This window comes from Macaca nemestrina, chromosome X (assembly GCF_043159975.1).
Source record: "Macaca nemestrina isolate mMacNem1 chromosome X, mMacNem.hap1, whole genome shotgun sequence".
In the NCBI taxonomy this organism is placed as follows: Eukaryota; Metazoa; Chordata; class Mammalia; order Primates; family Cercopithecidae; genus Macaca; species Macaca nemestrina.
The window spans coordinates 83870271-83897487 of record NC_092145.1 but is presented as its reverse complement, the minus strand read 5'-3'; the positions used below and the strand labels follow the sequence as shown (position 1 = coordinate 83897487).

General features: G+C 41.0%; 1 protein-coding gene across 1 annotated transcript in view; it reads right to left on the bottom strand.

Moving 5' to 3' along the window:
• LOC105476659 (testis expressed 11) overlaps nucleotides 1-20310 on the bottom strand; it is a 325115-nt gene extending 304805 nt beyond the window's left edge. The window contains exons 1-2 of the mRNA XM_011732780.2: nucleotides 20242-20310; nucleotides 19340-19397 (exon numbers count right to left, since the gene is read on the bottom strand). Of these exons, the coding sequence (XP_011731082.2) occupies nucleotides 19340-19376 (37 nt within the window). The 5' untranslated portion in view covers nucleotides 19377-19397; nucleotides 20242-20310. The remainder of the gene's footprint in view (nucleotides 1-19339; nucleotides 19398-20241) is intronic.
• Nucleotides 20311-27217: the final 6907 nt, after the last annotated feature.

Below are 27217 nucleotides of genomic sequence, written 5' to 3'. Positions count from 1 at the left end.
TTCAGGAGATCCATCTCACATGCCAAGACACACATAAACTCAAAATAAAGGGATGGAGGATTATTTACCAAGCAAATGGAAAGCAAAAAAAAGCAGAGGTTGCAATCCTAGTCTCCGATAAAACAGACTTTAAACCAACAAAGGTCAAAAAAGACAAAGAAGGGCATTACATAATGGTAAAGGGATCAATGCAACAAGAAGAGCTAACTATCCTAAATATATATGCACCCAATGAAGAGCACCCAGATTCATAAAGCAAGTTCTTAGAGACCTACAAAGAGACTTAGACTCCCACACAATAATAGTGGAAGACTTTAACACCCCACTGTCACTATTAGACAGATCAACGAGACAGAAAATTAACAAGGATATTCAGGACTTGAACTCAACTCTAGACCAAGTGGACCTAATAGACATCTACAGAACACTCCACCCCAAATCAACAGAATATACATTCTTCTCAGCACCGAATCCAGCAGCACATTAAAAAGCCTTATCCACCACGATCAAGTCGGCTTCATCCCAGGGATGCAAGGCTGGTTCAACATATGCAAATCAATAAACACAATCCATCACACAAACAGAACCAATGACAAAAAGCACATGATTATCTCAATAGATGCAGAAAAGGCCTTTGATAAAATTCAACATCCCTTCATGCTAAAAACTCTCAATAAACTAGGTATTGATGGAACATATCTCAAAATAATAAGAGCTATTTATGACAACCCACAGCCAATATCATACTGAAGTATTCCCTTTGAAAACTGGCACAAGACAAGGATGCCCTCTCTCACCACTCCTATTCAACATAGTATTGGAAGTTTTGACTGGGGCAATGAGGCAAGAAAAAGAAATAAGTGGTATTCAAATAGGAAGAGAGGAAGCCAAATTGTCTCTGTTTGCAGATGACATGATTGTATATTTAGACAACCCCATCGTCTCAGCCCAAAACTCCTTAAGCTGATAAGCAACTTCAGCAAATTATCAGGATATAAAATCAATGTGCAAAACTCACAAGCATTCCTATATACCAATAATAGACAAGCAGAGAACCAAATCATGAGTGAAATCCCATTCACAATTGCTACAAAGAGAATAAAATACCTAGGAATACAACTTACAAGGAATGTAAAGGATCTCTTCAAGCAGAACTACAAACCACTGCTCAAGGAAATAAGCGAGGACACAAGCAAAATGGAAAAAAATTCTATGCTCATGGATAGGAAGAATAAATATCATGAAAACGGTCATACTGCCAAAAGTAATTTATAGATTCAATGCTATTCCTATTAAGCTACCACTGACTTTCTTTGCAGAATTAGAAAAAAACTACTTTAAATTTCATATGGAACCAAAAAGCCTGTATAGCCAAGACAATCCTAAGCAAAAAGAACAAAGCTGGAGGCATCACGCTATCTTACCTCAAATTATACTAATAGGCTACAATAACCAAAACAGCATGGTACTGGTACCAAAACAGATATGTAGACCAATGGAACAGAACAGAGCCTTCAGAAATAACACCACACATCTACAACCATCTGATCTTCAACAAACTTGACAAAAGCAAGCAATGGGGAAAGGATTCCCTATTTAATAAATGGTGCTGGGAAAACTGGCTAGCCATATGCAGAAAACAGAAACTGGATCCCTTCCTTACACCTTATACAAAAATTAACTCAAGATGGATTAAAGACTTAAATGTAAAACCTAAAACCATAAAAGCCCTAGAAGAAAACCTAGGCAATACCACTTAGGACATGGACATGGGTAAAGACATCATGACTAAAACACAAAAGGCAATAGCAACAAAAGCCAAAATTGACAAATTGGATCTAATTAAACTAAAGAGTTTCTGCACAGCCAAAGAAACTATCATCAGAGTGAACAGGCAACCTACAGAATGGGAGAAAATTTTTGCAATCTATCCATACGACAAAGGTCTAATATCCAGAATCTACAATGTGGACCTGAAACAAATTTACAAGAAAAAAACAACCCCATCAAAAAGTGGGCAAACGATATAAACAGACACTTCTCAAAAGAAGACATTTATGCGGCCAAGAAACATATGAAAAAAAGTTCATCATCACTGGTCATTAGAGAAATACAAATGAAAACCACAATGAGATACCATCTCATGCCAGTTAGAATGGCGATTATTAAAAAGTCAGGAAACAACAGATGCTGGAGAGGATGCAGAGAAATAGGTACACTTTTACACTGTTGGTGGGAGTGTAAATTAGATCAACCATTGTGGAAGACAATGTGTCAATTCCTCAAGGATCTAGAACCAGAAATACCATTTGATCCAACAATCCTATTACTGATTATACACCCAAAGGATTGTAAATCATGCTACTATAAAGCCACAGGCACACGTATGTTTACTGCAGCACCATTTACAATAGCAAAAACTTGGAACCAACCCAAATGCCCATCAATGATAGAATGGATAAAGAAAATGTAGCACATCTATGCCATGGAATACTATGCAACTATAAAACAGAATGAGTTCATGTCCTTCGCAGGGACATGGATGAAGCTGGAAACCATCACTGTCAGCAAAGTAACACAGGAACAGAAAACCAAACACCACATGTTCTCACTCATAAGTGGGAGATGAACAATGAGAACACATGGCCACAGGGAGGGGAACATCACACACCAGGGCCCGTCAGGTGGTGGAGGCCAAAGGGAGGGAAAGCCTTAGGACAAATATCTAATGCATGCTTAAAACCTAGATGATGGGTTGATAGGTGCAGTGAAACCACCATGGCACAAGTATACCTATGTAACAAACGTGTATGTTCTACACATGTATCCCAAAACTTAAAGTTAAAAAATATAATAAATAAACACTAATGAAATAAATTAAAGAGGACACCAAAAAATGAAAAAATATTCCATGTTCATGGGTTGGAAGAATCAACATTGTTAAAATGTCCATACTACCCAAAGCAGTCTACAGATTCAATGTAATTCCTATCAAAATACCAATGACATTCTTCACAGAAATAGAAAAAAAAAATCCTAAAATTTATATGGGGCTTCAAAAGGCCCAGAATAGCCAAAGCTATCCTAAGCAAAAAGAACAAAACTGGAGGAATCACATTACCTGACTTCAAATTATACTACAGAGCTATAGTAACCAAAACAGCATAGTACTCACATAAAACAAGCCATATAGACTATGGAACAGAATAGAGAACCCAGAAACAAATCCACACACCTACAGTGTACTCACTTTTGTAAAGGTGCTAAGAACATACACTGGATTCAATAAACGGCGCTGAGAAAAGTGAATATCCACATACACGTATCTCTCTCCATATACAAAAGTCCAATCGAAATGTATTAAAGACTTAAATCTAAGACTTCAAACTGTTAAACTACTACAAGAAAACATTGGGGGAAATCTCTAGGACATTGTCTGGGCAGAAATCTCTTGAGCGATACCCCAGAAGCACAGGTAACCAAAACAAAAATGGACTAATGGGACCACATCAAGTTAAAAAGCTTCTGCAAAGCAAAGGAAATAATCAACAGAACGAAGAGACAACCCACAGAATGGGAGAAAATATTTGCAAACTACCCATCTGACCAGGGATTAATAACCAGAAGATATAAGGAGCTTAAACAACTCTACGGGAAAAAAAGTCTAATAATCTGATCAATAAATGGGCAAAAGATTTGAATAGACATTTCTCAAAAGAAGACATACAAATGGCAAACAGGCATATGAAAAGCTGTTCAACATCATTGATCATCAGAGAAATGCAAATCAAAATCACAATGAGGTATCATCTTACCCCAGTTAAAATGGCTTATATCCAAAAGACAGGCAATAACAAATGCTGGTGAGGGTGTGAAGAAAAGGGAACCTTCATACACTGTTGGTGGAAATGTAAATTAGTACAACAACTATGAAGAACAATTTAGGGGATCTTCAAACATCTAAAAATTGGGCCGGGCACAGTAGTTCATGCCTGTAATCCCAGCACTTTGGGAGACCGAGGCGAGCGGATCATGAGGTCAGGAGATCAAGACCAACCTGGCCAACATGGTGAAACCCCATCTCTACTAAAATACAAAATATTAGCCAGGCGTGGTGGCGTGCACCTGTAGTCCCAGCTACTCGGGAAGCTGAGGCAGGGGAATCGCTTGAACCCGGGAGGCAGAGGTTGCAGTGAGCCGAGATTGTGCCACTGCACTCCAGCCTGGAGACAGAGCAAGACTCCTCCTAAAAGAAAAAAAGAGAGAGAGAGAGAGACAGAGAGGGAAAGAGAGAAAGAGAGAGAGAGAGAAAGAAAGAGAGAGAGATGGAAAGAAAGAAAGAAAGAAAGAAAGAAAGAAAGAAAGAAAGAAAGAAAGAAAGAAAGAAAGAAGGAAGGAAGGAAGGAAGGAAGGAAGGAAGGAAGGAAGGAAGGAAGGAAGGAAGGAAGGAAGGAAGGAAGGAAGGAAGGAAGGAAGGAAGGAAGGAAGGAAGGAAGGAAGGAAGGAAGAGAGAGAGAGAGAGAAAGAAAGAAAGAGAGAGAAAGAAAAGGAAAATGTGGTACCTATACACAATGGAGTACTACTATTTGGCCATAATAAAGAATAAAATCCAGGCCGGGCACGGTGGCTCACGCCAGTAATCCCAGCACTTTGGAAGTCCAAGGCGAGAGGATCACGAGGTCAGGAGATCGAGACCATCCTGGCTAATATGGTGAAACCCCGTTTCTACTAAAAATACAAAAAAAATTAGCCAGGCGTGGTGGTGGCTGCCTGTAGTCCCAGCTACTCAGGAGGCTGAAGCAGGAGAATGGCGTGAACCTGGGAGGCAGCGCTTGCAGTGAGCCAGAATCACACCACTGCACTCCAGCCTGGGCGACTAAGCAAGACTCCGTCTAAAAAAAAAAAAAGAAAAAGAATAAGATCCAGTCACTTGCAACAACATGGATGGAACTGGAGATCGTTATGTTAAATGAAATAAGCCAAGCACAGAAAGACAAACATTGTACGGTTTCACTTATTTGTGGGATCTAAAAATCAAAACAATGAACTCATGGACATAGAGAGTAGAGGAATGGTTACCAGAGGCTGAGAAGGGTAGTGGGAGCCGGGGGGAAAGTGGGGATGGTTAATGGGTACAAAAAATATATAAAAAATGAATAAGACCTACTATTTGATACAACAATAGGGTGACTATAGTCAATAATAACTTAATTGTATATTTTTAAATAACTTAAGGCCAGGCGTGTAATTCCAGCACTTTGGGAGGCCGAAAAGTGGACTGCCTGAGCTCAGGAATTCAAGAACATCCTGGAAAACATAGAGAAACCCTGTCTCTACAAAAAAAAATACAAAAATTAGCTGTGCATGGTGGCAAACACTTATAGTTCCAGCTACATGGGAGGATGAAGTGGGAGGATCGCTTGACCCTGGGAGGTGGAGGCTGCAGTGGACTGAGATCACACCACTGCACTCCAGCCTGGGAAATGGAGCTAGGCCCTGTTTCAAAAAATAAAATAAAATAACTTTTAAAAGTGTAATTGGATTGTTTATAATTCAAAGGATAAATGCTTGCGGGAATGGATACCCCATTCTCCATAATGTGCTTATTTCACATTGCATCCCTGTATCAAAACATCGCATGTACCGCATAAATACATAAGCCTACTATGTGCCCATGAAAATTAAAAAGAAAAAAAAAATGGGCCAGGTGTGGTGGCTCACGCCTGTGATTCCAGCACTTTGGGAGGCTTAGGCCGGTGGATCACTTGAGGTCAGGGATTCAAGACTAGCCTGGCCAACATGGTGAAATCCCATCTCTACTGAAAATACAAAAAAACTAGCCAGGAGTGATGGTGCATGCATGTAATCCCAGTTACTCGGGAGGCTGAGACAGGAGAATCGCTTGAACCCAGGAGGCAGAGCAGTGAGCTGAAATCGTGCCAGTGCACTCCAGCCTGGGTGACAGAGAGAGACTCCATCTCAAATCTAAAAAAAGAAAAAAGAAAAAGAAAATGTGCTACATATATATACACAATGGAGTACTCTTCAACCATAAAAAAGAATGAGATCCTGTCATTTGCAGCAACGTGAATGGAACCGGAGGTCATCATGTTAAGTGAAATAAGCCAGGCACAGAACAACAAATTGTGCATATTCTCACTTATTTGTGAGTTAAAAATTAAAACAACTGAACTCATGGAGATAGAGCGCAGAATGAGGCTGGGAGAGGTTGTTGCGGGAGACGGGTAGGAGAGGAAGGGAAAATGGCTAATGGGTACAAAAAAATAGAATGACTAAGATCTAGTATTTGATAGCATAAAAGAATGACTATAGGCAATAACAATTTAATTGTACACTTGAAAATAACTAAAAGAGTATAATCAGATTGTTTGTAATACAAAGGATAAATGTTTGAGGTGATGGATACTTCATTTACCCTGGTATAATTATTACACATTTTATGTTTTTATCAAAATATCCCATGCACGCCATAAATATATACACCTACTATGTATCCACTAACAATTAACCAGCAATTAAAAATATATATACATAGGCCAAGTGCAGTGGCTCACATCTATAATCCCAGCACTTTGGGAGGCCGAGGCAGGCGATCACTTGAGGTCAGGAGTTCAAGACCAGCCTGGCCACCGTGGTGAAACCCCATCTCTACTAAAAATACAAAAAAAAAAAAAAAAAATAGCCAGATGTGGTGGCGTGCACCTGCAGTCCCAGCTACTCAGGAGGCTGAGGCAAGAGGATCGCTTGAACCCAAGAAGCAGAGGTTGCAGTGAGCCGAAATCATAACACTGCACTGGAGCCTGGGCAACAGAGTAAGACTCCATCTCAAAAACTATATATGTGTGTGTTACTATCCTTGTGGGCAATATGAATGAAATAGACAAGAGTTGGCCGGGCACGATGGCTCATGCCTGTAATCCCAACACTTTGGGAGGCCGAGGCGGGCGGATCACGAGGTCAGGAGTTCAAAACCAGCCTGGTCAATATGGTGAAACCCCGTCTCTACTAAAAATACAAAAATTATCTGGGCATAGTGGCGTGCACCTGTAGTCCCAGCTACTTGGGAGGCTGAAGCAGAAGAATCGCTTGAACCCAAGAGGCGGAGGTTGCAGTGAGCCAAGATCATGCCACTGCACTCCAGTCTGGGCGACAGACAGAGACTCCATTTCAAAAAAAAAAAAGAAAGAAAAAAAAAAGAAATAGACAAGAGTTATTTTATTCATTCATTCAATAAAACTTTAATGATAACCAAGTATGTTGTTAAGCACCAAAGATATGACATGAACAAGACACAGTCTCATACATGCCTCAATCAACAAACTTTTTAAAGTTCTAAATCACCTTAAAATTCCAGTAACACACTCTAATTTTACAATTGATTAAAATAAAGCATGGAGAAGTTAACTAACTTGGCCAAGATCAAAGCTATTAGCAACTCAGCCCTGAACAGAATCCAAGGAAACCGCACTCTTTCTGCTTTGGCTGATGTCTACATGTCTCCTTGTAAAATTTAGTTCAACAAACATTGCTCAAATGCCTGGTATCTTGCTAGGAATATAAAGATGAGTGAAGCCGTCTATGCCATCATGAGGATTACACTACCAAAGGTAATTAAATTCTAAAAATTATAGTAGTAATCAGTCATGAGATCAAAGTTGGATGAAGGGAAAAAATTAAAAATAAATAAAAATTTAAAAATTATAATATAATGTAATAAGTGCTGTAAGTGGAAGACGCTACAAGAATGTAAAAGGATTGCACAAATGCCCATTTGAGGGATGGAATATAGGAATAGCAGGATAGGCTTCACTGAAGTGTTACTTGAGGTGGGGCTGAAGGATGAGTTAGAGATTTCCAGGCAGATACTGAGGGAAAAGAACACGCCAGAGGGCAAAGCACAGAGGTGTGAAAAAGCACAATGAATTCAAACAGGCATAAGTAGTTATGTATGGCTGGAGAAAACACCATTAGAAAGGTATGTAGGGGCCAGAACTTGGAAGACACTGTATGGCATACTAAGAAAGTTCAATTCTGTGGGTCACTCAATGTCTTTATTTCATAAACTGTATTTTTTTTTTTTTTTTTGAGACGGAGTCTCACTCTGTCGCCCAGGCTGGAGTGCAGTGGTACAATCTCAGCTCACTGCAAGCTCCACCTCCCAGGTTTACACCATTCTCCTGCCTCAGCCTCCCGAGTAGCTGGGACTACAGGCACCCGCCAGCACACCCGGCTAATATTTTGTATTTTTAGTAGAGACGGGGTTTCACCGTGTTAGCGAGGATGGTCTCGATCTCCTGACCTCATGATCTGCCCGCCTCGGCCTCCCAAAGTGCTAGGATTACAGGCGTGAGTCACCGCGCCCAGCCATAAACTGTATTATTCCCCCTAACAGGTGCATACCAGGTGGCATCAGTGATTATCTCAATAAGATTTCTGTACAGGCTGTATAATAAGTATGCTCATGATTCTAAACTATGTGGCCCTCTCTTGGGATATTTCCTAATAACTCTATCATTCTTAATCTGAGGATCCCATTGTTGTATTTAAAGGAAAAGATAGTTCAGGGAAGATTCCAAATAAAGTCCTTTGAGATTCAGTGACAACCAATTATCTTGAGTGAGTTTTCCTACTAAACTTTTTAGTCTAGATCTGCACTGTCTAATACGGTAGCAATATGTGGCTACTGAGCACTTAAAACGTGGCTAGTTCAAATTAAGATGTGCTTTAATTGTAAAATACACATGGGTTTCGAAGACTTAGTTTAAAATGAGAATGCAAAATATCTCAGCAATTTTGTATACTGATTATATGCTGGAACAAAAATGTATGAATATGCTGGGCCATAGCATTAAAATTATTATTATATTAAAAATTAATTTCACCTATTTATTTTTACTTTTTAAACGTGATTACTAGAAAATTTTAAGTTACATTTCTAACTCACATTATATTTCTACTGGACAGGGCTGGTATTGAGTATACATTGGAACTATATTCTGAAGACTTGATGAAACAAATTAGCTAATGTCTACCTCCCTAACAATCATCATAAATATAATAGAAAAAGAAAATATAGAGGCTGGGCACTGTGGTTCGAGCACACCTGTAATCCCAGCACCTCCTGTAATCCAGAGGCCAAGAGAGGCGGATCACTTGAGCTCAGGAGTTCAAGACCAGCCTGGGCAACATGGCAAAACCCAGTCTCTACAAAACATACAAATATTAGCCAGGCGTGGTGGTGCATACCTATATGTTTATGCCACTGCACTGCAGCCTGGGTGACAAAGCGAGGTCCTGTATTAAAAAAAAAAAAAAAGGACCAGGTATGGTGGCTCATGCCTCTAATCTCAGCATTTTTGGGAGGCTGAGGCAGACGGCTCACCTGAGATCAGGAGTTTCACCATGTTGGCCAGAACAGCCTGGCCAGCATGGTGAAACCCCGTCTCTACTAAAAATATTTTTTAAAAAATTAGCCAGGAGTGGTGGCACATGCCTGTAATCCCAGCTATTTGGGAGGCTGAGGCAGGGGAATCGCTTGCACCTTGGAGGCGGAGGTTGCAATGAGCCAAGATGGTGCAACTGCACTCCAACAGAGTGAGGCAACAGAGTGAGGCTCTGTCTCAAAACAAACAAACAAAAAATTAATTAATTAAAATAAAAACACAAAAATTAGCCAGGTGTGATGGTGGGTGCCTGTAATCCCAGCTACTTGGGAGGCAAAGGCAGAAGAACTGCTTGAACCCGGGAGGTGGAGGTTGCAGTGAGCAGAGGTCGTGCCACTGCACTCCAGCCTGGGTGACAGAGGGAGACTCTATCTCAAAAAAAAAAAGAAGAAAATTTAAAATTTTCTTGAAAGAAATGATAATAGGCCGGGCGCGGTGGCTCAAGCCTGTAATCCCAGCACTTTGGGAGGCCGAGCTGGGTGGATCACGAGGTCAGGAGATTGAGACCATCCTGGCTAACATGGTGAAACCCAGTCTCTACTAAAAATACAAAAAACTAGCCGGGCGAGGTGGCGGGCGCCTGTAGTCCCAGCTACTTGGAGGCTGAGGCAGGAGAATGGCGTAAACCCGGGAGGTGGAGCTTGCAGTGAGCCGAGATCGCGCCACTGCACTCCAGGCTGGGCGACACAGCGAGACTCCGTCTCAAAAAAAAAAAAAAAAAAAAAGAAAGAAATGATAATGGAAACACAACACACCAAAACATATGGGATACAGCAAAAGCACTACTCAGAGTGAAGTTTATCACTGAGTGCCTACATCAAAAAAGAGGAAGAACTCCAAACAACTTAATGATGATTCTTAACTAGAAAAGCAAAGGCAAACCAAACCCAAAGTTAATTGAAGAAAAGAAATAATAAAGATCAGAATAGAAATAAATGAAATTGAAATGAAAATATATATATATATAAAAGATCAATGAAGGCCAGTGGTGGTGACTCATGCCTATAATCCCAGCAGTTTGGGAGGCTGAGGTGGGTGGATCACTTGAGGCCAGGAGTTCAAGAGCAGCCTGGCCATCACAGCAAAACCCCGTCTCTACTAAAAATACAGAAATTAGCCTGGTATGCCTGCAGTCATAGCTACTAGGGAGGCCGAAGCACGAGAATCACTTGTGCCTGGGAGGTGGAGGCTGCAGTGAGCTGAGATTATGCCATTGCACTCCAGCCTGGGCAATGGAGTGAGACTCTGCCTCAAAAAAAGAAATCTAGAAAAAAAGGCTGGGTACAGTGGCTCACACCTGTAATCCCAGCACTTTGGGAGGCCAAGGCAGGTGAATCACCTGAGGTCAGGAGCTCAAGACCAGCCTGGGCAACATGGTGAAACACAGACTCTACTAAAAATACAAAAATTAGCCAGGTGTGGTGGCAGGTGCCTCTAATCCCAGCTACTTGGGAGGCTGAGGCAGGAGAATCGCTCGAGCCCGGGAGGTGGAGGTTGCAGTGAGCCCAGATCGCGCAACTGAACTCCAGCCTGGGCAACAGAGTGAGACTCTGTCTCAAAAAAAAGTTAATAAAGTGTGTGTGTGTGTGTGTGTGTGTGTATATATATATATATATATGAAAAGGAGAATGAGAATTTGTCTCCAAACTTATCATAGGAAAAGGAGTTCCAAAGTGTGATAAACAGTTGTCATTCTTTAAGAAAAATAACCCTAATGTTGAGGACAACTAAGCTAAATTATCTCAGTGCCAATATTCTTTCAACATCCTTCAGCTTCTTTTTGCTATTTCCCTTGTTAAGCCGTCTACTGTTTTGGATGTGCCTTCCGTTTGTCAAGATGAAGAAATTTTTCTGAATCAGGTGGCACAGCTTAGGAAACCGCCAAGCCGGGTTGCTTAAATAAAAACCTGTCTTCCAGAAAGAAAATACTCTAGATAACCTATTGGAAGCTGGTTACAAAAGCTTTTTACATCCCAGAAATTTCCCACCTAGGTATTTCCCCCAAGAGAAATGAAAACCTAAGTCCATTTTCAAAAAGTATACATGTCAAGGTTGCAGTGAGCTATCACTGTGACACTGCACTCCAGCCTGGGTGACAGAGCAAGACCCTGTCTCAAAAAAAAAAAAAAAAAAAAAAAGCCCTGTACATGAACATTCATATTAACTTGTTCATAGTAACCAAAACTGTGCATCAGCTGAGGAATGGATAACAAATTGCAATATAATCATTCAGTGGAATACTACTAAACAGTAAAAGGGAATTAATTACTTGTATATGGAACAATATAAATGAATCTCAAAACAACTACGCTTAGTGAAAGATGCAATAGAAAAAAGGGTACTGCTAAGAGATGAAACCTAGACATTTCCTTTCCAGTAATGCAATACGTCTCAACTCTTCACTCATGCTAGATTTGATTTTGTTTGTTTGTTTTGAGACAGGGCCTTGCTCTGTCAGCCAGGCTGGAGTGCAGTGGCATGATCGTGGCTCGCTGCAGCCTTGATCTCCCTGGTTCGGTCAATCCTCCAATCTCAGCCTCCTGAGGAGCTGGGAATACAGGTGCATACCACCTGGTTAATTTTTTTTTTAATTTTTAATAGAGACAGGATCTTGTTATGTTGCCCGGGCTGGTTTCAGGCTCCTGAGCTCAAGTGGCCCGCCCACCTTGGCCTCCCAAAGTGCTGGGATTACACGTGTGAGCCACCAGGCCCAGCCTCATGCTGTATTTGGAGACCGTGTTTGAAACCCCAGAGTAATGGACACAGATAAACTAGAGAATGAGCACATAAAAATACCATGGTAAGGAGACAACATTCAAGAACAAGGTCTTGGATCAGAGAATATTTGGCATGAAGATGTCTTTGCTGCAGTCTGAATGCTCATGGATCCCTGGCCCCAAATTCATATGTTGAGACCTAATCCTCAATGTGATGGTATTAAGAGGTGGAACCTCTGAGAGGTGATTAGGTCCACTCTCACGAATGGGATTCGTGCTCTTTTAAAAAATGCCTGAGGGAGCTTGTTTGCCCTCTTCCACTTTGTGAGGACAAGAAAGGACTGCCATCTAGCAAGAAGGCCCTCGCCAGAATCTGTTGGTGCCTTGATGATCTTGGACTTCCAAGCCTGCAGAACTGTGAGAAATAAATTTATGTTGCTTAAAAGCCAAAAAAAAAAAAAAAAAAAAAGGACAGAAAGAAAAAGAAAAAAGGGTATTTGGCCAGGCGTGGTGGCACATCCTGTAGTCCCGGCTACTCAGGAGGCTGAGGCATGAGAATCACTTGAACCTGGGAGGCAGAGACTGCAGGAAGCCAAGACTGCACCACTGTACTCCAGCCTGGGCGAAAGAGAGAGACTCTATCTCAAAAAATAAAGAAAAAGAAAAAGAGAAAAGGGTACACTGTATGATTTCATTTATAAACTAAACTACAGGTAATAGAAAACAGAACAGTGGTTGCCTAAGGTGGAGCATTAGGGATAGACTGAATGCAAAGTGGCAAGATGAAATTTTCTAAGAAAATGAGCATGTTCAATTTCTTGATTGGAGTGGTGTTTAGAAGAGTTACATTTGCCAAAAAAAAAAAAAAAAGGCATCAACCTGCACGCTTAAAACGTGTGAATTTTACTGTATGTAAGTTACACTTCAATAAAGTTGATTTATCATAAAGAAAATGAAAGAAATGATTTATCAAAAAGAAAATGAGGAAGGGAGGGAGGAAGGAAGGAGGAACAAAGGGAAGGAGGGAAGGGCAGAAAGAAAAGTGCTTTGGAGAGTAAATCCCTGGAGGCCATAGATCAGAAACAGGAGCACAGGGTGGTATCAAACTTTGTTCAACATGTAGAAGGCAACCTCAAAGGTGAACAGAAGAGTTTGTAACAGAAATGCATATATGGTGAGCCCCAAGAGCTCTTCCAAAAGGAGAACCAGAAATTCTAAACCTAGGGATAATGCCCAGTATAGAACAAGAGATGGTTGTCAGACTTTGGAGACAAGTGCAAATCAGGCAGACTGCATAAGCATAACCAAAGCTTAATGGATTGATGTCAACTTGAAGTAAGGTTTGTAATAGCATAACATTCTGTCCTTGGCCCTGTTTGATTTAACAGTTTTGTAAATGATTTGGAAGAAGCAGCTGAGGAAAAATCACAAATAAGATAGATTATATAATAAGGAACAGAAATTAAATCTCCAGCAATAGCAATGGGATTAATGTAAGAAAAAAGTATAGTCCTGCAGGTAAGTCTTCAAAACTAACTGCACCAATCAAGATGTCACTTAACAGCAGCATATATTTTTAAAAGACTGAGACCAGGCATGGTGGCTCACGCCTATAATCCCAGCACTTTGGGAGGCGTAGGCAGGCAGATAGCTTGAGCTCAGGAGCTCAGGAGACCAGCCTGGGAAACATGGTGAAACCCTATCTCTACCAAAAATACAAAAATTAGTCAGGAATGGTGGCACATGCCTGTATTCCCTCAGGAAACTGAGGTGAGAGGACCACTTGAACCTAGGAGGATGGCGCCACTGCACTACAGCCTGGCAATAGAGTGAGACCTTGTCTAAATAAATAAATAAATATTTAAAAAAGACTGACGGGCTTTAGGGGACAGAGTTCAAAATGAATAACTAACGTGATATGAAAGAAAGAAAAAGCAAATTCAGTCTTAGTTATATTATTATCTAAAGAGAAAAATGATCAGTCCTAAATCTAAAGAGAAAGATTACAGGCGTGCATCACTTAAGGACAGGGATACATTCCGAGAAATGTGTGATTTGGTGATTTTTATCATTGTCCCAATGTCATAGAGCAGTGGTCCCCAACCTTCTTGGCACCAAGGACCGGTTTTGTGGAAGACAATTTTTCCACGGATGGTGGGGGGATGGTTTCAGGATGAAACTGTTCTACCTCAGATCATCAGGCATTAGTTAGATTTTCATAAGGAGCATGCAACCTAGATCCCTCATGTGGGCAGTTCGGGCTCCTATGAGAATTTAATACTACTGGCCACTGATCTGACAGGAGGCGGAGCTCAGGCAGTAATGCTTGCTGGCCCGAGGGCTCACCTCCTGCTGTGCAGCCAGGTTCCTAACAGGCCAGAGACAGGTAATGGTCCATGGCCCAGGGGTTGAGGACCCCTGTCATAGAGTATACTTACACAAGATGGTATAGCCTACTACACATCTAGGCTGTATGGTATAGCCTATTGCTTCTAGGCTACAAACCTATACCTCAAGTTACTGTACTGATTACTGCAGGCAACTGTAACACAATGATAAGTATTTGTGTATCTAAACATATCTAAACCTAGAAAAGGTAAGTAAAAATATGATATAAAAGATTTAAAATGCCTGGGTACGGTGGCTCACAACTGTAATCCTAGCAATTTGGGACACCGAGGAAGGAGGATCGCTTGAGCCCAGGAGTCCGAAACCAACCTGGGCAACATAGGGAGATCCCATCTCCACAAAAAAATTAAAAATTATCTGGGCATGGTGGTGCATGCCTGTGATTCCCGGCTACGCAAGATGTTGAGGTGGGAGGATTACTTGGACCCAGGAGGTAGAAGCTGTGGTGAGCCATGATCACACCACTGCGCTGCACTCCAGCCTGGGTGAGAGAATGAGACCCTGCCTCAAATAACAATAATAATAAATTTTTAAAAGATAATAAAAAGGTACACCTGTATAGGGCACTTACCATGAGTGAAGCTTGCAGAACTGGAAGTTGCTCTGGGTGAGTCAGTGAGTGAGTGGTGAACATAAGTGAAGGCCTAGGACATTACTGTACACTATTGTAAACTTTATAAACTCTGTACACTTAGGCTACACTCAATTTATAAAATAATACGTTTATTTCTCCAATAATAAATTTACCTTAGCTTACTGTAACTTTTTTACTTTATAAGCTTTGTTTGCTTGTTTGTTTGTTTGTTTGAGATGGGGTCTCACTCTGTCACCGGGGCTGGAATGCAGTGGTGCAATCTCAGCTCACTGCAACCTCTGCCTCCCAGGCTCAAGCGATCCTCCCACCTCAACCTACTGAGTAACTGGGACCACAGAGTAGCTGGGACCACAGGCGCATGCCACCACGCCAGGATAATTTTTTGTATTTTTGATAGAGACAGGGTTTCACCATGATTCCCAGGCCAGTCTCGAACTCCTGAGCTCAAGTGATCTGCCTGCCTCGGCCTCCTAAAGTACAAACTTTTTAATTATTTTTAACTTTTTGACTCTTTTGTAATAACACTTAGCTTAAAGCACAAACATTATACAGCTGTACAAAAATGTTTTCTTTCTTTATATCCCTATTCTATAAGCTTTTTTCTGTTAACATTATTAATTTTACTTTTTAAACTTTTTGTTAAAAACTAAGTCACACACACACACATTATTAGCCTAGGCCTACACAGGCTCAGAATTATCATTATCACTGTCTTCCACCTCCACATCTTGTCCCACTGGAAGTTCTTCAGGGGCAATAAAATGCATGGACCTGTCACCTGCTATGATAACAATGCCTTCTGGAATACCTCCTGAAGGAACTGCCTAAGGCCATTTTACAGTTAACTTTATTTTTTACAAATAGAAGGAGTACACTCTAAGATGATGATAAAAAATAGTATAAGATAGCATAGTATGGTATAGTGAATACATAAACCAGTAGCATAGTCATTTATTATCACCATCAAGTATTATGTACTGTATATAAATGTACGTGCTATAGTTTTTTTGTTTTTTTTTTTTTTTATTTTTTTTTGAGACGGAGTCTCGCTCTGTCACCCAGGCTGGAGTGCAGTGGCCGGATCTCAGCTCACTGCAAGCTCCGCCTCCCGGGTTCACGCCATTCTCCTGCCTCAGCCTCCCGAGTAGCTGGGACTACAGGCGCCTGCCACCTTGCCCGGCTAAGTTTTTGTATTTTTAGTAGAGACGGGGTTTCACTGTGTTAGCCAGGATGGTCTCGATCTCCTGACCTCGTGATCCGCCCGTCTCGGCCTCCCAAAGTGCTGGGATTACAGGCTTGAGCCACCTCGCCCGGCCCGTGCTATAGTTTTAAACAACTGGCAGCACAGTAGATTTGTTTACACCAGCATCACCACAAACACATGAATAAAGCATTGCTCTACAACTTTATAACAGCTCTGACATCACTAGGTGACAGGAACTTTTCAGCTCCATTAAAATCTTCTGGGACCACTGTTGTATATGCTGTCCTTTGTTGACTGAAATGTCATTATGCAGCACATGACTGTATTTTATGCTGATCATATCAAACATAGAGAATTGTGTTCTATTCTGGGTACCACACTTTAAGAAATAACATGAAAAGAACAGAGGATGTTTAAAGGATAGCAAACAAAATGATAAGGGGACTAGAAGCCAGGTAATATAAGGAATGTTTGAACAAACTAAGAATGCTCAATCTGAAGACACGTTCTGGGGTAAAAGATAAGTTATCTTCAAATAGTTGAAGATGACATGCAGAAAAGGAGTTACGTTTATTTAGCCCCAATGGGTGTAATTATCTAGACACATTTCTATTCCTTCTTGGTCTTTAATTTTTTTTTTTTTAAGACAGGATCTCACTCTGTCACCCAGGCTGGAGTATAATGGAGCAATCAAGGCTCACTGCAGCCTCCACCTCCTAGGCTCAAGCGATCCTCCCTCCCCTGGCTCCTGACACTAGTACAGGCATGCAACACCACACCCAGTTTTTTTTTTTTTTTTAATTTCTGCTAAACTCTCAGAAACACAGTGTTCATTGTAGCATTGTTGTTTGTAATAGCAAATATTTGAAACAATGTTTATGTCCAACAAAGGAGACCGAATGAATAAATTGTGGTACATTTACATTCAATGAAATAACTACTCATCAGCAGTGAAAATAAATGAACTAAAAATATTCATATGGGTAAATATTGAAAACACAGCCTGGCACAGTGGCTCACTCCTGTAATCCTAGCACTTTGGGAGGCTGAGGCAGGCGGATCACCTGAGGTCAGGAGTCCAAGACCAGCCTGGCCAATACGGTGAAATCCCGTTCCTACTAAAAATACAAAAAATTAGGCGGGCATGGTGGTGCGTGCCTGTAATCCCAGCTACTCAGGAGGCTGAGGCAGGAGAATCACTTGAACCTGGGAGGCAGAGGTTGCAGTGAGCCGTGGTCACACCATTGCACTCCAGCTTGGGCAGTAAGAGCAAAACTCCAGCTCAAAAAAAAAAAAAAAAATATATATATATATATATATATAAACACAATGCTGAGCAAAAAAAGGAAAAAAGAAGACAAGCTGCAGGAGAAAGAAATATAAAATAACTATTTATATAAAATTTAAAAAGAAAAATGGTACATGTAATCTTTTAGTGCTTTGAAATATCTGAAGCACATGGCAAACTTAAGATTTGACAGAACTCAGTGGTAGGTACATAGATGTTCATTATGTTATTTTGTATACTTTTCTGTGTGATTCAAATATTTATGTAAATACAAAGTATCAAATATTATCTACTTAAGAATCATAATCCTTATTCCATCTTTATACCTTTAAGATATTTTATCTTAATTTAAAACTTAAATTAAATAGTAGTGGGCTTTACTGTTATCGTTTTAAAATAACAAATATTGGCCTGGCATGGTGGCTCACAACTGTAATCCCAGCACTTTGGGAGGCCAAGGCAGGTGTATTAACTGAGGTCAGGAGTTTGAGACCAGCCTGACCTACATGGTGAAACCCTGTCTCTACTAAATACAAAAAAATTAGCCAGGCGTGGTGGTGCGGGCCTGTAGTCCCAGCTACTCGGGAGGCTGTGGCAGGAGAATCGCTTGAACTCAGGAGGCAGAGGTTGCAGTGAGCCGAAATGGCACTACTGCACTCCAGCCTGGGCGACAAGAGCAAAACTCTCTCTCAAAACACAAACAAACCAAACAAACAAAAAACAAGTATTAACAAAATATTGACCTGAACTTTTTAAAATCATAGATTTGTAGCCACATTTCTTACCACCTATTTCATTATTATATGAATGTGAAGGTACCACAGGTCTCATTATTCCCCGGAAACAAAGAAAGTACTATAAACTCTCCTATATCTAGCACAGTTGAGGAATCTGGTGCTCTGGTCAATCAAATTGCTTTTGTTTATTAAGAGTTCCCATAAATAGCAAACACGGATTACCAATTTTCCAAAGAATTAAGACACAACAAAATGCACTTAAATCTAAAACTACACAGGATATAATTTATTTTTCACAGATGATTATGGAAAGGCACTCCAAGATCTTGCAGTAATTTTTTAAACTTATTTTTATTGCAATAGATTTATCTTTCAGATTAAACGTTTTATTTTGCATGTCATAAAAATCTTGAAAAAAAAAAACAAGTTATGAATTGTGAATTCTGTCTCCCTACACTAGTTCATGAAAAGGTTCCCAGTGTGTTAAAAATCGACATTGTTTCTGGTACATAAATGGGAAAACCTGGAGCTAACGACACTGCAAAAAGACAAAACTCAGAAACAAAATACTTAGATTTTTTTTTTCTTTTTTGAGACGGAGTCTCACTCTGTCGCCCAGGCTGGAGTGCAGTGGCGCGATCTCTGCTCACTGCAAACTCCGCCTCCCAGGTTCAAGTGATTCTCCTGCCTCAGCCTCCTGAGTAGCTGGGATTACCACGCCTGGTTAATTTTTGTATTTTTAGTAGAGACGGGGTTTCACCATGTTGGGTCAGGCTGGTCTCGAGCCCCTGACCTTGTGATCCACCCGCCTTGGCCTCCCAAAGTGCTGGGATTACAGGCGTGTGCCACCACGCCCAGCAATATTTAGATCTTAAATGAAGCAGCAGTTTGACATTATTTTGTACTACCACGTAAAGCTACGTACCTTTAAAGTCCATGGAAAGAAAATCATCTTTGTCCATTTTTAAATCTCTGGCTCAAGCCTATGAAATAACAACATATTTTTAATACTCTGTTTTATCCTCTAGTTTCTCAACAAATTTCTTTCCAGTGAAATGTTTCCCGTTACTTGTTATCCAAAGGCAGAAAAAAAGGCCGAGTAAAGTTAAAAGCCCATGAAAGGGCTTTTATGAGGGGCAGGGCCAGGCTGCCAAGTTACATCAAAGGGACCTTTTCTTACCATAAGTCTGCCTGGCAACGGGGGAAGTGGAGCTGAGTGGTACCCTGTGATTGGTCTGGCTGGGTCTCGCTGCTTCTTCCTAATTGGTTCAAAATCCACATCCGCTACCAACCGCACATTCAAAGCATCCAATCACTCATGGTCCTTTTTCCCGCTCTATGAGAAAACTAGCACCTTCAGCATACTGCCCCCAACGGTCATCAACAGTCCCACTTCAGTGTAATTTAGGTCCTTCAGCATCTAAACAACAATAACTACTATCTCCGGTTTTCGGTGGCCCATCATTGCTCCCCATACTCCTCTATCCTCATCAAAAAACATTTTGTTGTCCCCAGCGGTCATCAACAGTCCCGCTTCAACGTATTTTAGGTCCTTTAGCATCTAAACTACAGTAACTACTATCTCCGGTGTTCAGTGGCCCACCACCGCTCCCCATACTCCTCCATCCTCGTCAAAAAACATTACGTTTGCCCATCTTCGTTCGCCTTGAGAGTCACGAGCAGCTCGGTAGTACAAAGTCACTGCCTTAGGGCCACTCTAAAAAGTTTTGACCTAATGGCTATAATATATTCTTGCTGGTTATAAACTACCCAGCTAACTTACGCTTGAAGCCTATTCTACCCCTTCCTGCCCACTAAATCACTCACCTCAGCCGCAGCCACCAATGCCGCCCTGCTCTCTCCACAACCTCCGTCCACAGCGCACGAGGACGTTCAGAAAGCTCCGCCCCCTAGCGTCGTTAGCGGCGTCACCCTAGGCCACTAAAGCCACTCCCACTTGGCCTTTACCCTGTGTCACGGAGCGTAAGCCGTGCGACCCAAACTAGACCTTAGATCCTGGGGATGCAGTTCAGAGAGTCAGTCACTGGGTGAGTTCAGGGTGAGAATCACTGAGAGTAAGCAAATATGATGTAGTACTGGAAGCATACGACAATGAATTGAAGGAAAAGTGCAGATGGCCAGGATTACCGCCGAAAGGAGAGCAAGACTTCACACACAAAAAAGAACAGGAAAAGAAATAAAGCAAGTAGACACTGTTGATCACTGGTTATGCAAGAGTGACAAAGGTCAGAAATAGCAGAAATATTAGAAGCTGAAGAGACTAGTCGAGGCCAGCCTGAGCAACAAGCCAGACTGCACCTGAACCAAAAAAAAAAAAAACCCAGGTGTGGTGGCGCAGGCCTGTAGTTCCAGCTACTTGGGAGACTGAGGTGGAAGGATCTTTTGAGCCTGAGAGTTTAGGTCCAATAAGCCATGATCCCGCCACTGCACTCCAGCCTGGGCGACAGCGAGACCATGTCTCTTAAAAATAAAAAATAAGTCAGGGGCGGTGGCTCAAGCCTGTAATCCCAACACTTTGGGAGGCCAAGGCAGGTGGAGCACCTGACATTGGGTGTTCCAGACCAGCCTGACCAACATGGAGAAACCCCGTCTCTACCAAAAATACAAAATTAGCGGGGCGTGGTGGTGCATGCCTGTAATCCCAGCTACTTGGGAGACTGAGGCAGGAGAATCACTTGAACCCAGGAGGCAGAGGTTGCAGTGAGCCGAGACATTGCACTCCAGCCTGGGCAACAAAAGCAAAACTCCGTCTCAATAAATAAATAAATAAATAAATAAATATGCCGAGCACGGTGGCTCACGCCTATAATCCCAGCACTTTGGGAGGCCAAGGCGGGCGGATCACCTGAAGTCAGGAGTTCGAGACCAGCCTGACCAACATGAAGAAACTCTATCTCTACTAAAAAATTACAAAATTAGCCAGGCGTGGTAGCACATGCCTGTAACCACTTACTCGGGAGGCTGAGGTGGGAGAATCGCTTGAACGCGGGAGGCGGAGGTTGAGGTGAACCAAGATGACACCATTGCACTTCAGCCTGGGCAACAAGAGCAAAACTCCGTCTCAAAAAAAATAAAATAAAATAAAATAAAATAAAAATAAACCTTTTATTTCTGAGACATTTCTGTTGCCATGCCTTTATCCAATTATTAAGAAACTAGGAGACTCCCCTGCAGTCTCACAGCAAGCTCCTGTGTCCCATCCATCTCCAAACCAAATGGCTTGAGGGATGGAATATGTAAGTAAAAATTTCATTCCCTCTAAATCTAAGCATGATGCTAATCTCCACTCGGAGTGTGAAAACATGATGCCTCCAGATTTGTAGACAAACACAAAATCAAAACATTAATAAGCCTCCCACTTCCTCCTATACACCCCTCTTTTAAGCCTTGTGCACCTCAAGCCAGATATGGAGCTGGCTAACAGGATAAAGAAGAGAGATTGTGGCTCCAGTTTCTGGGAACATTAACAGAGTTCCTTCCTGATCCTGAAAGTCTCAGAATCAGTCATTAGATCTCATGGACAAGATGAGATTTCTAAAAGTAATTTATTTTCCCTCTTCAAAATTGTATCTAGATTACATAGTACAATGAAGAAAAATGGGAAAACAGAAAGTACTGCTATTAATTCCTCTTCTTTTGCATCCTGCAATTTGGTATGTCTTTATTTCATAATCCTCGATTGCCATATTAGGGAAAGAATTCTGATGAAAAGGAGCAGTGGAGTATGCCACAGTTAACTGACTCTCCATGCACCATATACTGTGTGGCCTTGAGCCAGTTTTAAGAATCTTGGCATCTAAATTGGGCATGGTGATTCACACCTGTAATCCCAACACTTTGGGAAGCTGAGACAGAAGGAATCCTTGAGCCCAGGAGTTCAAGACCAGCCTGGGCAACATAGTGAGATCTTGTCTCTATACAAAATAATAATAATAATAATAACAATTAAAATTTAAAAAGAGCCTGAGTGCAGTGGCTCATACCTGTAATCCCAGCACTTTGGGAGGCAAGGGTGGGAGGATCACTTCAGCCCAGGAGTTTGAGACCAGCCTGGACAAAACAATGAGACCACATCTCTAATTTTTTTTCTTTCTTTTTCTTTTTTTTTTTGTTTTTTGTTTTTTGTTCTTTTCGAGATGGAGTCTCACCCTGTCACCCAGGCTGGAGTGCAATGGCGCGATCTCAGCTCACTGCAACCTTTGCCTCCCGGGTTCAAGAGATTATCCTGCCTCAGCCTCCCAAATAGCTGGGATTACAGGCGCTTGCCACAAAGCCCAGCTAATTATGGTATTTTTAGTAGAGATGGGGTTTCACCATGTTAGTCAGGCTGATTTTGAACTCCTGACCTCAGGAGATCCACCTGCCTTGACCTCCCAAAATGCTGGGATTACAGGTGTGAGCCACCGTGCCCAGCCTCTATTTTAAAAAATACAGAGATATTAAAAGAATCTTAGCACCTCAATTTCCTCACATGTACAATGGGAATAAAAGTAATTATAGGCCTCTGGTTCAATAGAATAATGCACATAAAGCATCTAGAACAATGGGTGGCTGGCATATAGTAGTAGTCACTTAACAAATGTTAGTTCCCATTATCATTTCCCATTTCCTGGTTGACAAACTTCCTACTTCCATTATCCCACCTAAGCCCCTGGTTCCACCATAGCTTCTTTGTTCATGGATGAACAGATGAACAAGCAAGGTGGTAATTAGACCTCAGCTCTCAAGACTACAAGCAGCCCTTTCACATGCATCTTAGAGTTCTTAATGACTAATAATGTCTGTAGTAGAATGGATATTATACTATTCAGGATTATATAAGGCATATAGGAATCACATGACTCTATTGATGAATGTCGGTTGTAAATATGACTCCAAAGTTAGGGCTACTGAGCTGACACCAGTGCACTGAAAGGACCAGTGAATAAAGGAAAATATACGGAAAGGGTGAAAACCCTGATAATGCATGGATATCTTCAAATTTTTTGTTTGTTTTTTTATCCAGATGGCCTTCTTAGATGTTACAAGTAAATGAAAATTAAAAGAAACAGAAGAAAAAAGCAAAAGAGAAAGAAAGACAAGGAGAGCAGATAAAAGAAGCAGGTACATATTGAGGTGGATATGCAACAGCGAGCAGTAAAATGCCATTAAGTAGCACTCAACATGCTGTGGATTATCTTCCTTTACCCTCCTAACATAAGCTATAAGTTTTCTGTCCTACCCTTTAACAAAATGTTACAGAAATGGTGAAATACATGGTACATAAGATGGCTGAACAGCTTGGACTCTAATGAGAGCCTATTAAAATTCTCATCAATAGAGTGGATTAAAAGACAGTAAGCAACCGAGAATGTAAATTAGTTAATAAAGTAGCATTACTCCCTGTTAAAAGAAGAGAAAGACTTCCAGAATAAATATGCAATTACATCAGGAAAATTCTAAAAACAAAATCATTAATGGAGGGAGGAAGAGGAGCTTGTTCTTCCAGATATTAAAACTATTGCAAATAAAATTGTGTGGCAATAGTGCAGACAGATAGATGAACAGAATAGAGTCCAGAAACAGACCCAAAAATAAATAGAAATTATTGAAATCAGTGGGGCAAAGAATTATTCAAGAAAAAGTGTTGAAATGACTGGAGAGCCATTTGTTAAAAAAAAAAAACAAAACTAGATCCTTACCTCTCATTTCATATACCAAAATAAATTCTACATTAATCAAAAATTAAATTCAATCATAAAATTTCTATTAAAAATAAGTGTGAATATCTTATAGTTTTATTAATATACTAAGATGTAGCCATTTTTTTTTAATTTTACCTAGTCAGCAAGATCTAAATATGATCTGGAAACCCAAATCAAAAAAGAAAAACAGTAAGTTTTACTACACAAAAAATAACTCTTCTGGTGTTTTAGACATGAAGTCCTTGCCCATGCCTATGTCCTGAATGGTATTGCCTAGGTTTTCTTCTAGGGTTTTTATGGTTTTAGGTCTAACATTTAAGTCTCTAATCCATCTTGATTTAATTTTTGTATAAGGAGTAAGGAAAGGATCCAGTTTCAGCTTTCTACTTATGGCTAACCAATTTTCCCAGCACCATTTATTAAATGGGGAATCCTTTCCCCATTTCTTGTTTTTGTCAGGTTTGTCAAAGATAAGATGGCTGTAGATGTGTGGTATTAATTCTGAGGTCTCTGTTCTGTTCCATTGTTCTATATCTCTGTTTTGGTACCAGTACCATGCTGTTTTGGTTACTGTAGCTTTGTAGTACAGTTTGAAGTCAGGTAGCGTGATGCCTCCAGCTTTGTTCTTTTGACTTAGGATTGTCTTGGTGATGCGACGGCAACAAAAGCCATAACTGACAAATGGAATCTAACTAAACTAAAGAGCTTCTGCACAGCAAAAGAAACTACCATCATAGTGAACAGGCAACCTACAGAATGGGAGAAAATTTTTGTAATCTACTCATCTGACAAAGGGCTAATATCCAGAACCTACAAAGAACTGAAACAAATTTACAAGAAAAAAACAAACAACCCCATCAAAAAGTGGGCAAGGGATATGAACAGACATTTCTCAAAAGAAGACATGCATACAGTCAATAGGCACATGAAAAAATGCTCGTCATCACTGGTCATCAGAGAAATGCAAATCAAAACCACAATGAGATACCATCTCACACCAGTTAGAATGGCGATCATTAAAAAGTCAGGAAACAACAGGTGCTGGAGAGGCTGTGGAGAAATAGGAGCACTTTTACACTGTTGGTGGGATTGTAGACTGGTTCAACCATTGTGGAAAACAGTATGGCAATTCCTCAAAGATCTAGAACTAGAAGTACCATATGACCCAGCCATCCCATTACTGGGTATATACCCGAAGGATTATAAATCATGCTGCTGGCCGGGCGCGGTGGCTCAAGCCTGTAATCCCAGCACTTTGGGAGGCCGAGACGGGCGGATCACGAGGTCAGGAGATCGAGACCATCCTGGCTAACACCGTGAAACCCCGTCTCTACTAAAAATACAAAAAACTAGCCGGGCGAGGTGGCGGGCGCCTGTAGTCCCAGCTACTCCGGAGGCTGAGGCAGGAGAATGGCGTAAACCCGGGAGGCGGAGCTTGTAGTGAGCTGAGATCCGGCCACTGCACTCCAGCCCGGGCTACAGAGCAAGACTCCGTCTCAAAAAAAAAAAAAAAAAAAAAAAATCATGCTGCTATAAAGACACATGCACACGTATGTTTATTGCAGCACTATTCACAATAGCAAAGACTTGGAATCAACCCAAATGTCCATCAGTGACAGACTGGATTAAGAAAATGTGGCACATATACACCATGGAATACTATGCAGCCATAAAAAAGGATGAGTTTGCATCCTTTGTAGGGACATGGATGCAGCTGGAAACCATCATTCTTAGCAAACTATCACAAGAACACAAAACCAAACACCACATGTTCTCACTCATAGGTGGGAACTGAACAATGAGATCACTTAGACTCGGGAAGGGGAACATCAGACACCGGGGCCTATCATGGGGAGGGGGGAGGGGGGAGGGATTGCATTGGGAGTTATACCTGATGTAAATGACGAGTTGATGGGTGCTGACGAGTTGATGGTTGCAGCACACCAACATGGCACAAGTATACATATGTAACAAACCTGCACGTTATGCACATGTACCCTAGAACTCAAAGTATAATAATAATAAATTTAAAAAAAAAAAGAAAGAAAATGTGGCACATATACACCATGGAATACTATGCAGCCATAAGAAAGGATGAGTTCGTGTCCTTTGTAGGGACATGGATGCAGCTGGAAACCATCATTCTCAGCAAACTATCACAAGAACAGAAAACCAAACACCACATGTTCTCACTCATAGGTGGGAATTGAACAATGAGATCACTTGGACTCTGGAAGGGGAACATCACACACCGGGGCCTATTATGGGGAGGGGGAAGGGGGAGGGATGGCATTGGGAGTTATACCTGATGTAAATGACTAGTTGATGGGTGCTGACAAGTTGATGGGTGCAGCACACCAACATGGCACAAGTGTACATATGTAACAAACCTGCACGTTGTGCACATGTACCCTAGAACTTAAAGCATAATAAAAATAAATAAATAAAAAAAATTTAAAAAAAATAACTCTTCTGAGTGGCACTATAAGCAAGGCTGAAAGACAAACCACAGACTAAAAAAAGGTTTTTTCAACACATGTAACAGATAGAGACTTAACATCTCTAACATAAAAAGAACTCTTCAAATTAAAAAGAAAAAGACAAATACTCTGGTGAATAAAAGCTCAAAGGACATGATCAGACAAACTACGCAGGAAAAAATACAACCAACAAACACATAAAAAGATACTCGGTTGGGCCAGAAGGCATATGCCTGTAATCCCAGCACTTTGGCAGTCCGAGGCGGGAGGATTGCTTGAGTCCAGGAGCTTGAGACCAACCTGGGGAATGTTGTGAGACTTCGTCTCTATACAAAATTAGCCAGGCCTGGTGACGGACACTTGTAGTCCCAGCTACTCTGGAGGTTGAGGTGAGAGGATTGCTTGAGCCCAGGAGGTGAAGGTTGCAGTGAGCTGATATCACACCATTGCACTCCAGCCTGGGCGACAGATGACCTCTGGCTCAAATATTAATTAATTAATTAAAACTTTTTAAAAAATAAAATAAAAAAGATACTCAACCTCACTAGTAATCGTAGATATTCAAATCAAAGCAAGGTAAATTTTTAATCTATCAGATTGGCAAAGGTTAAAAAGATG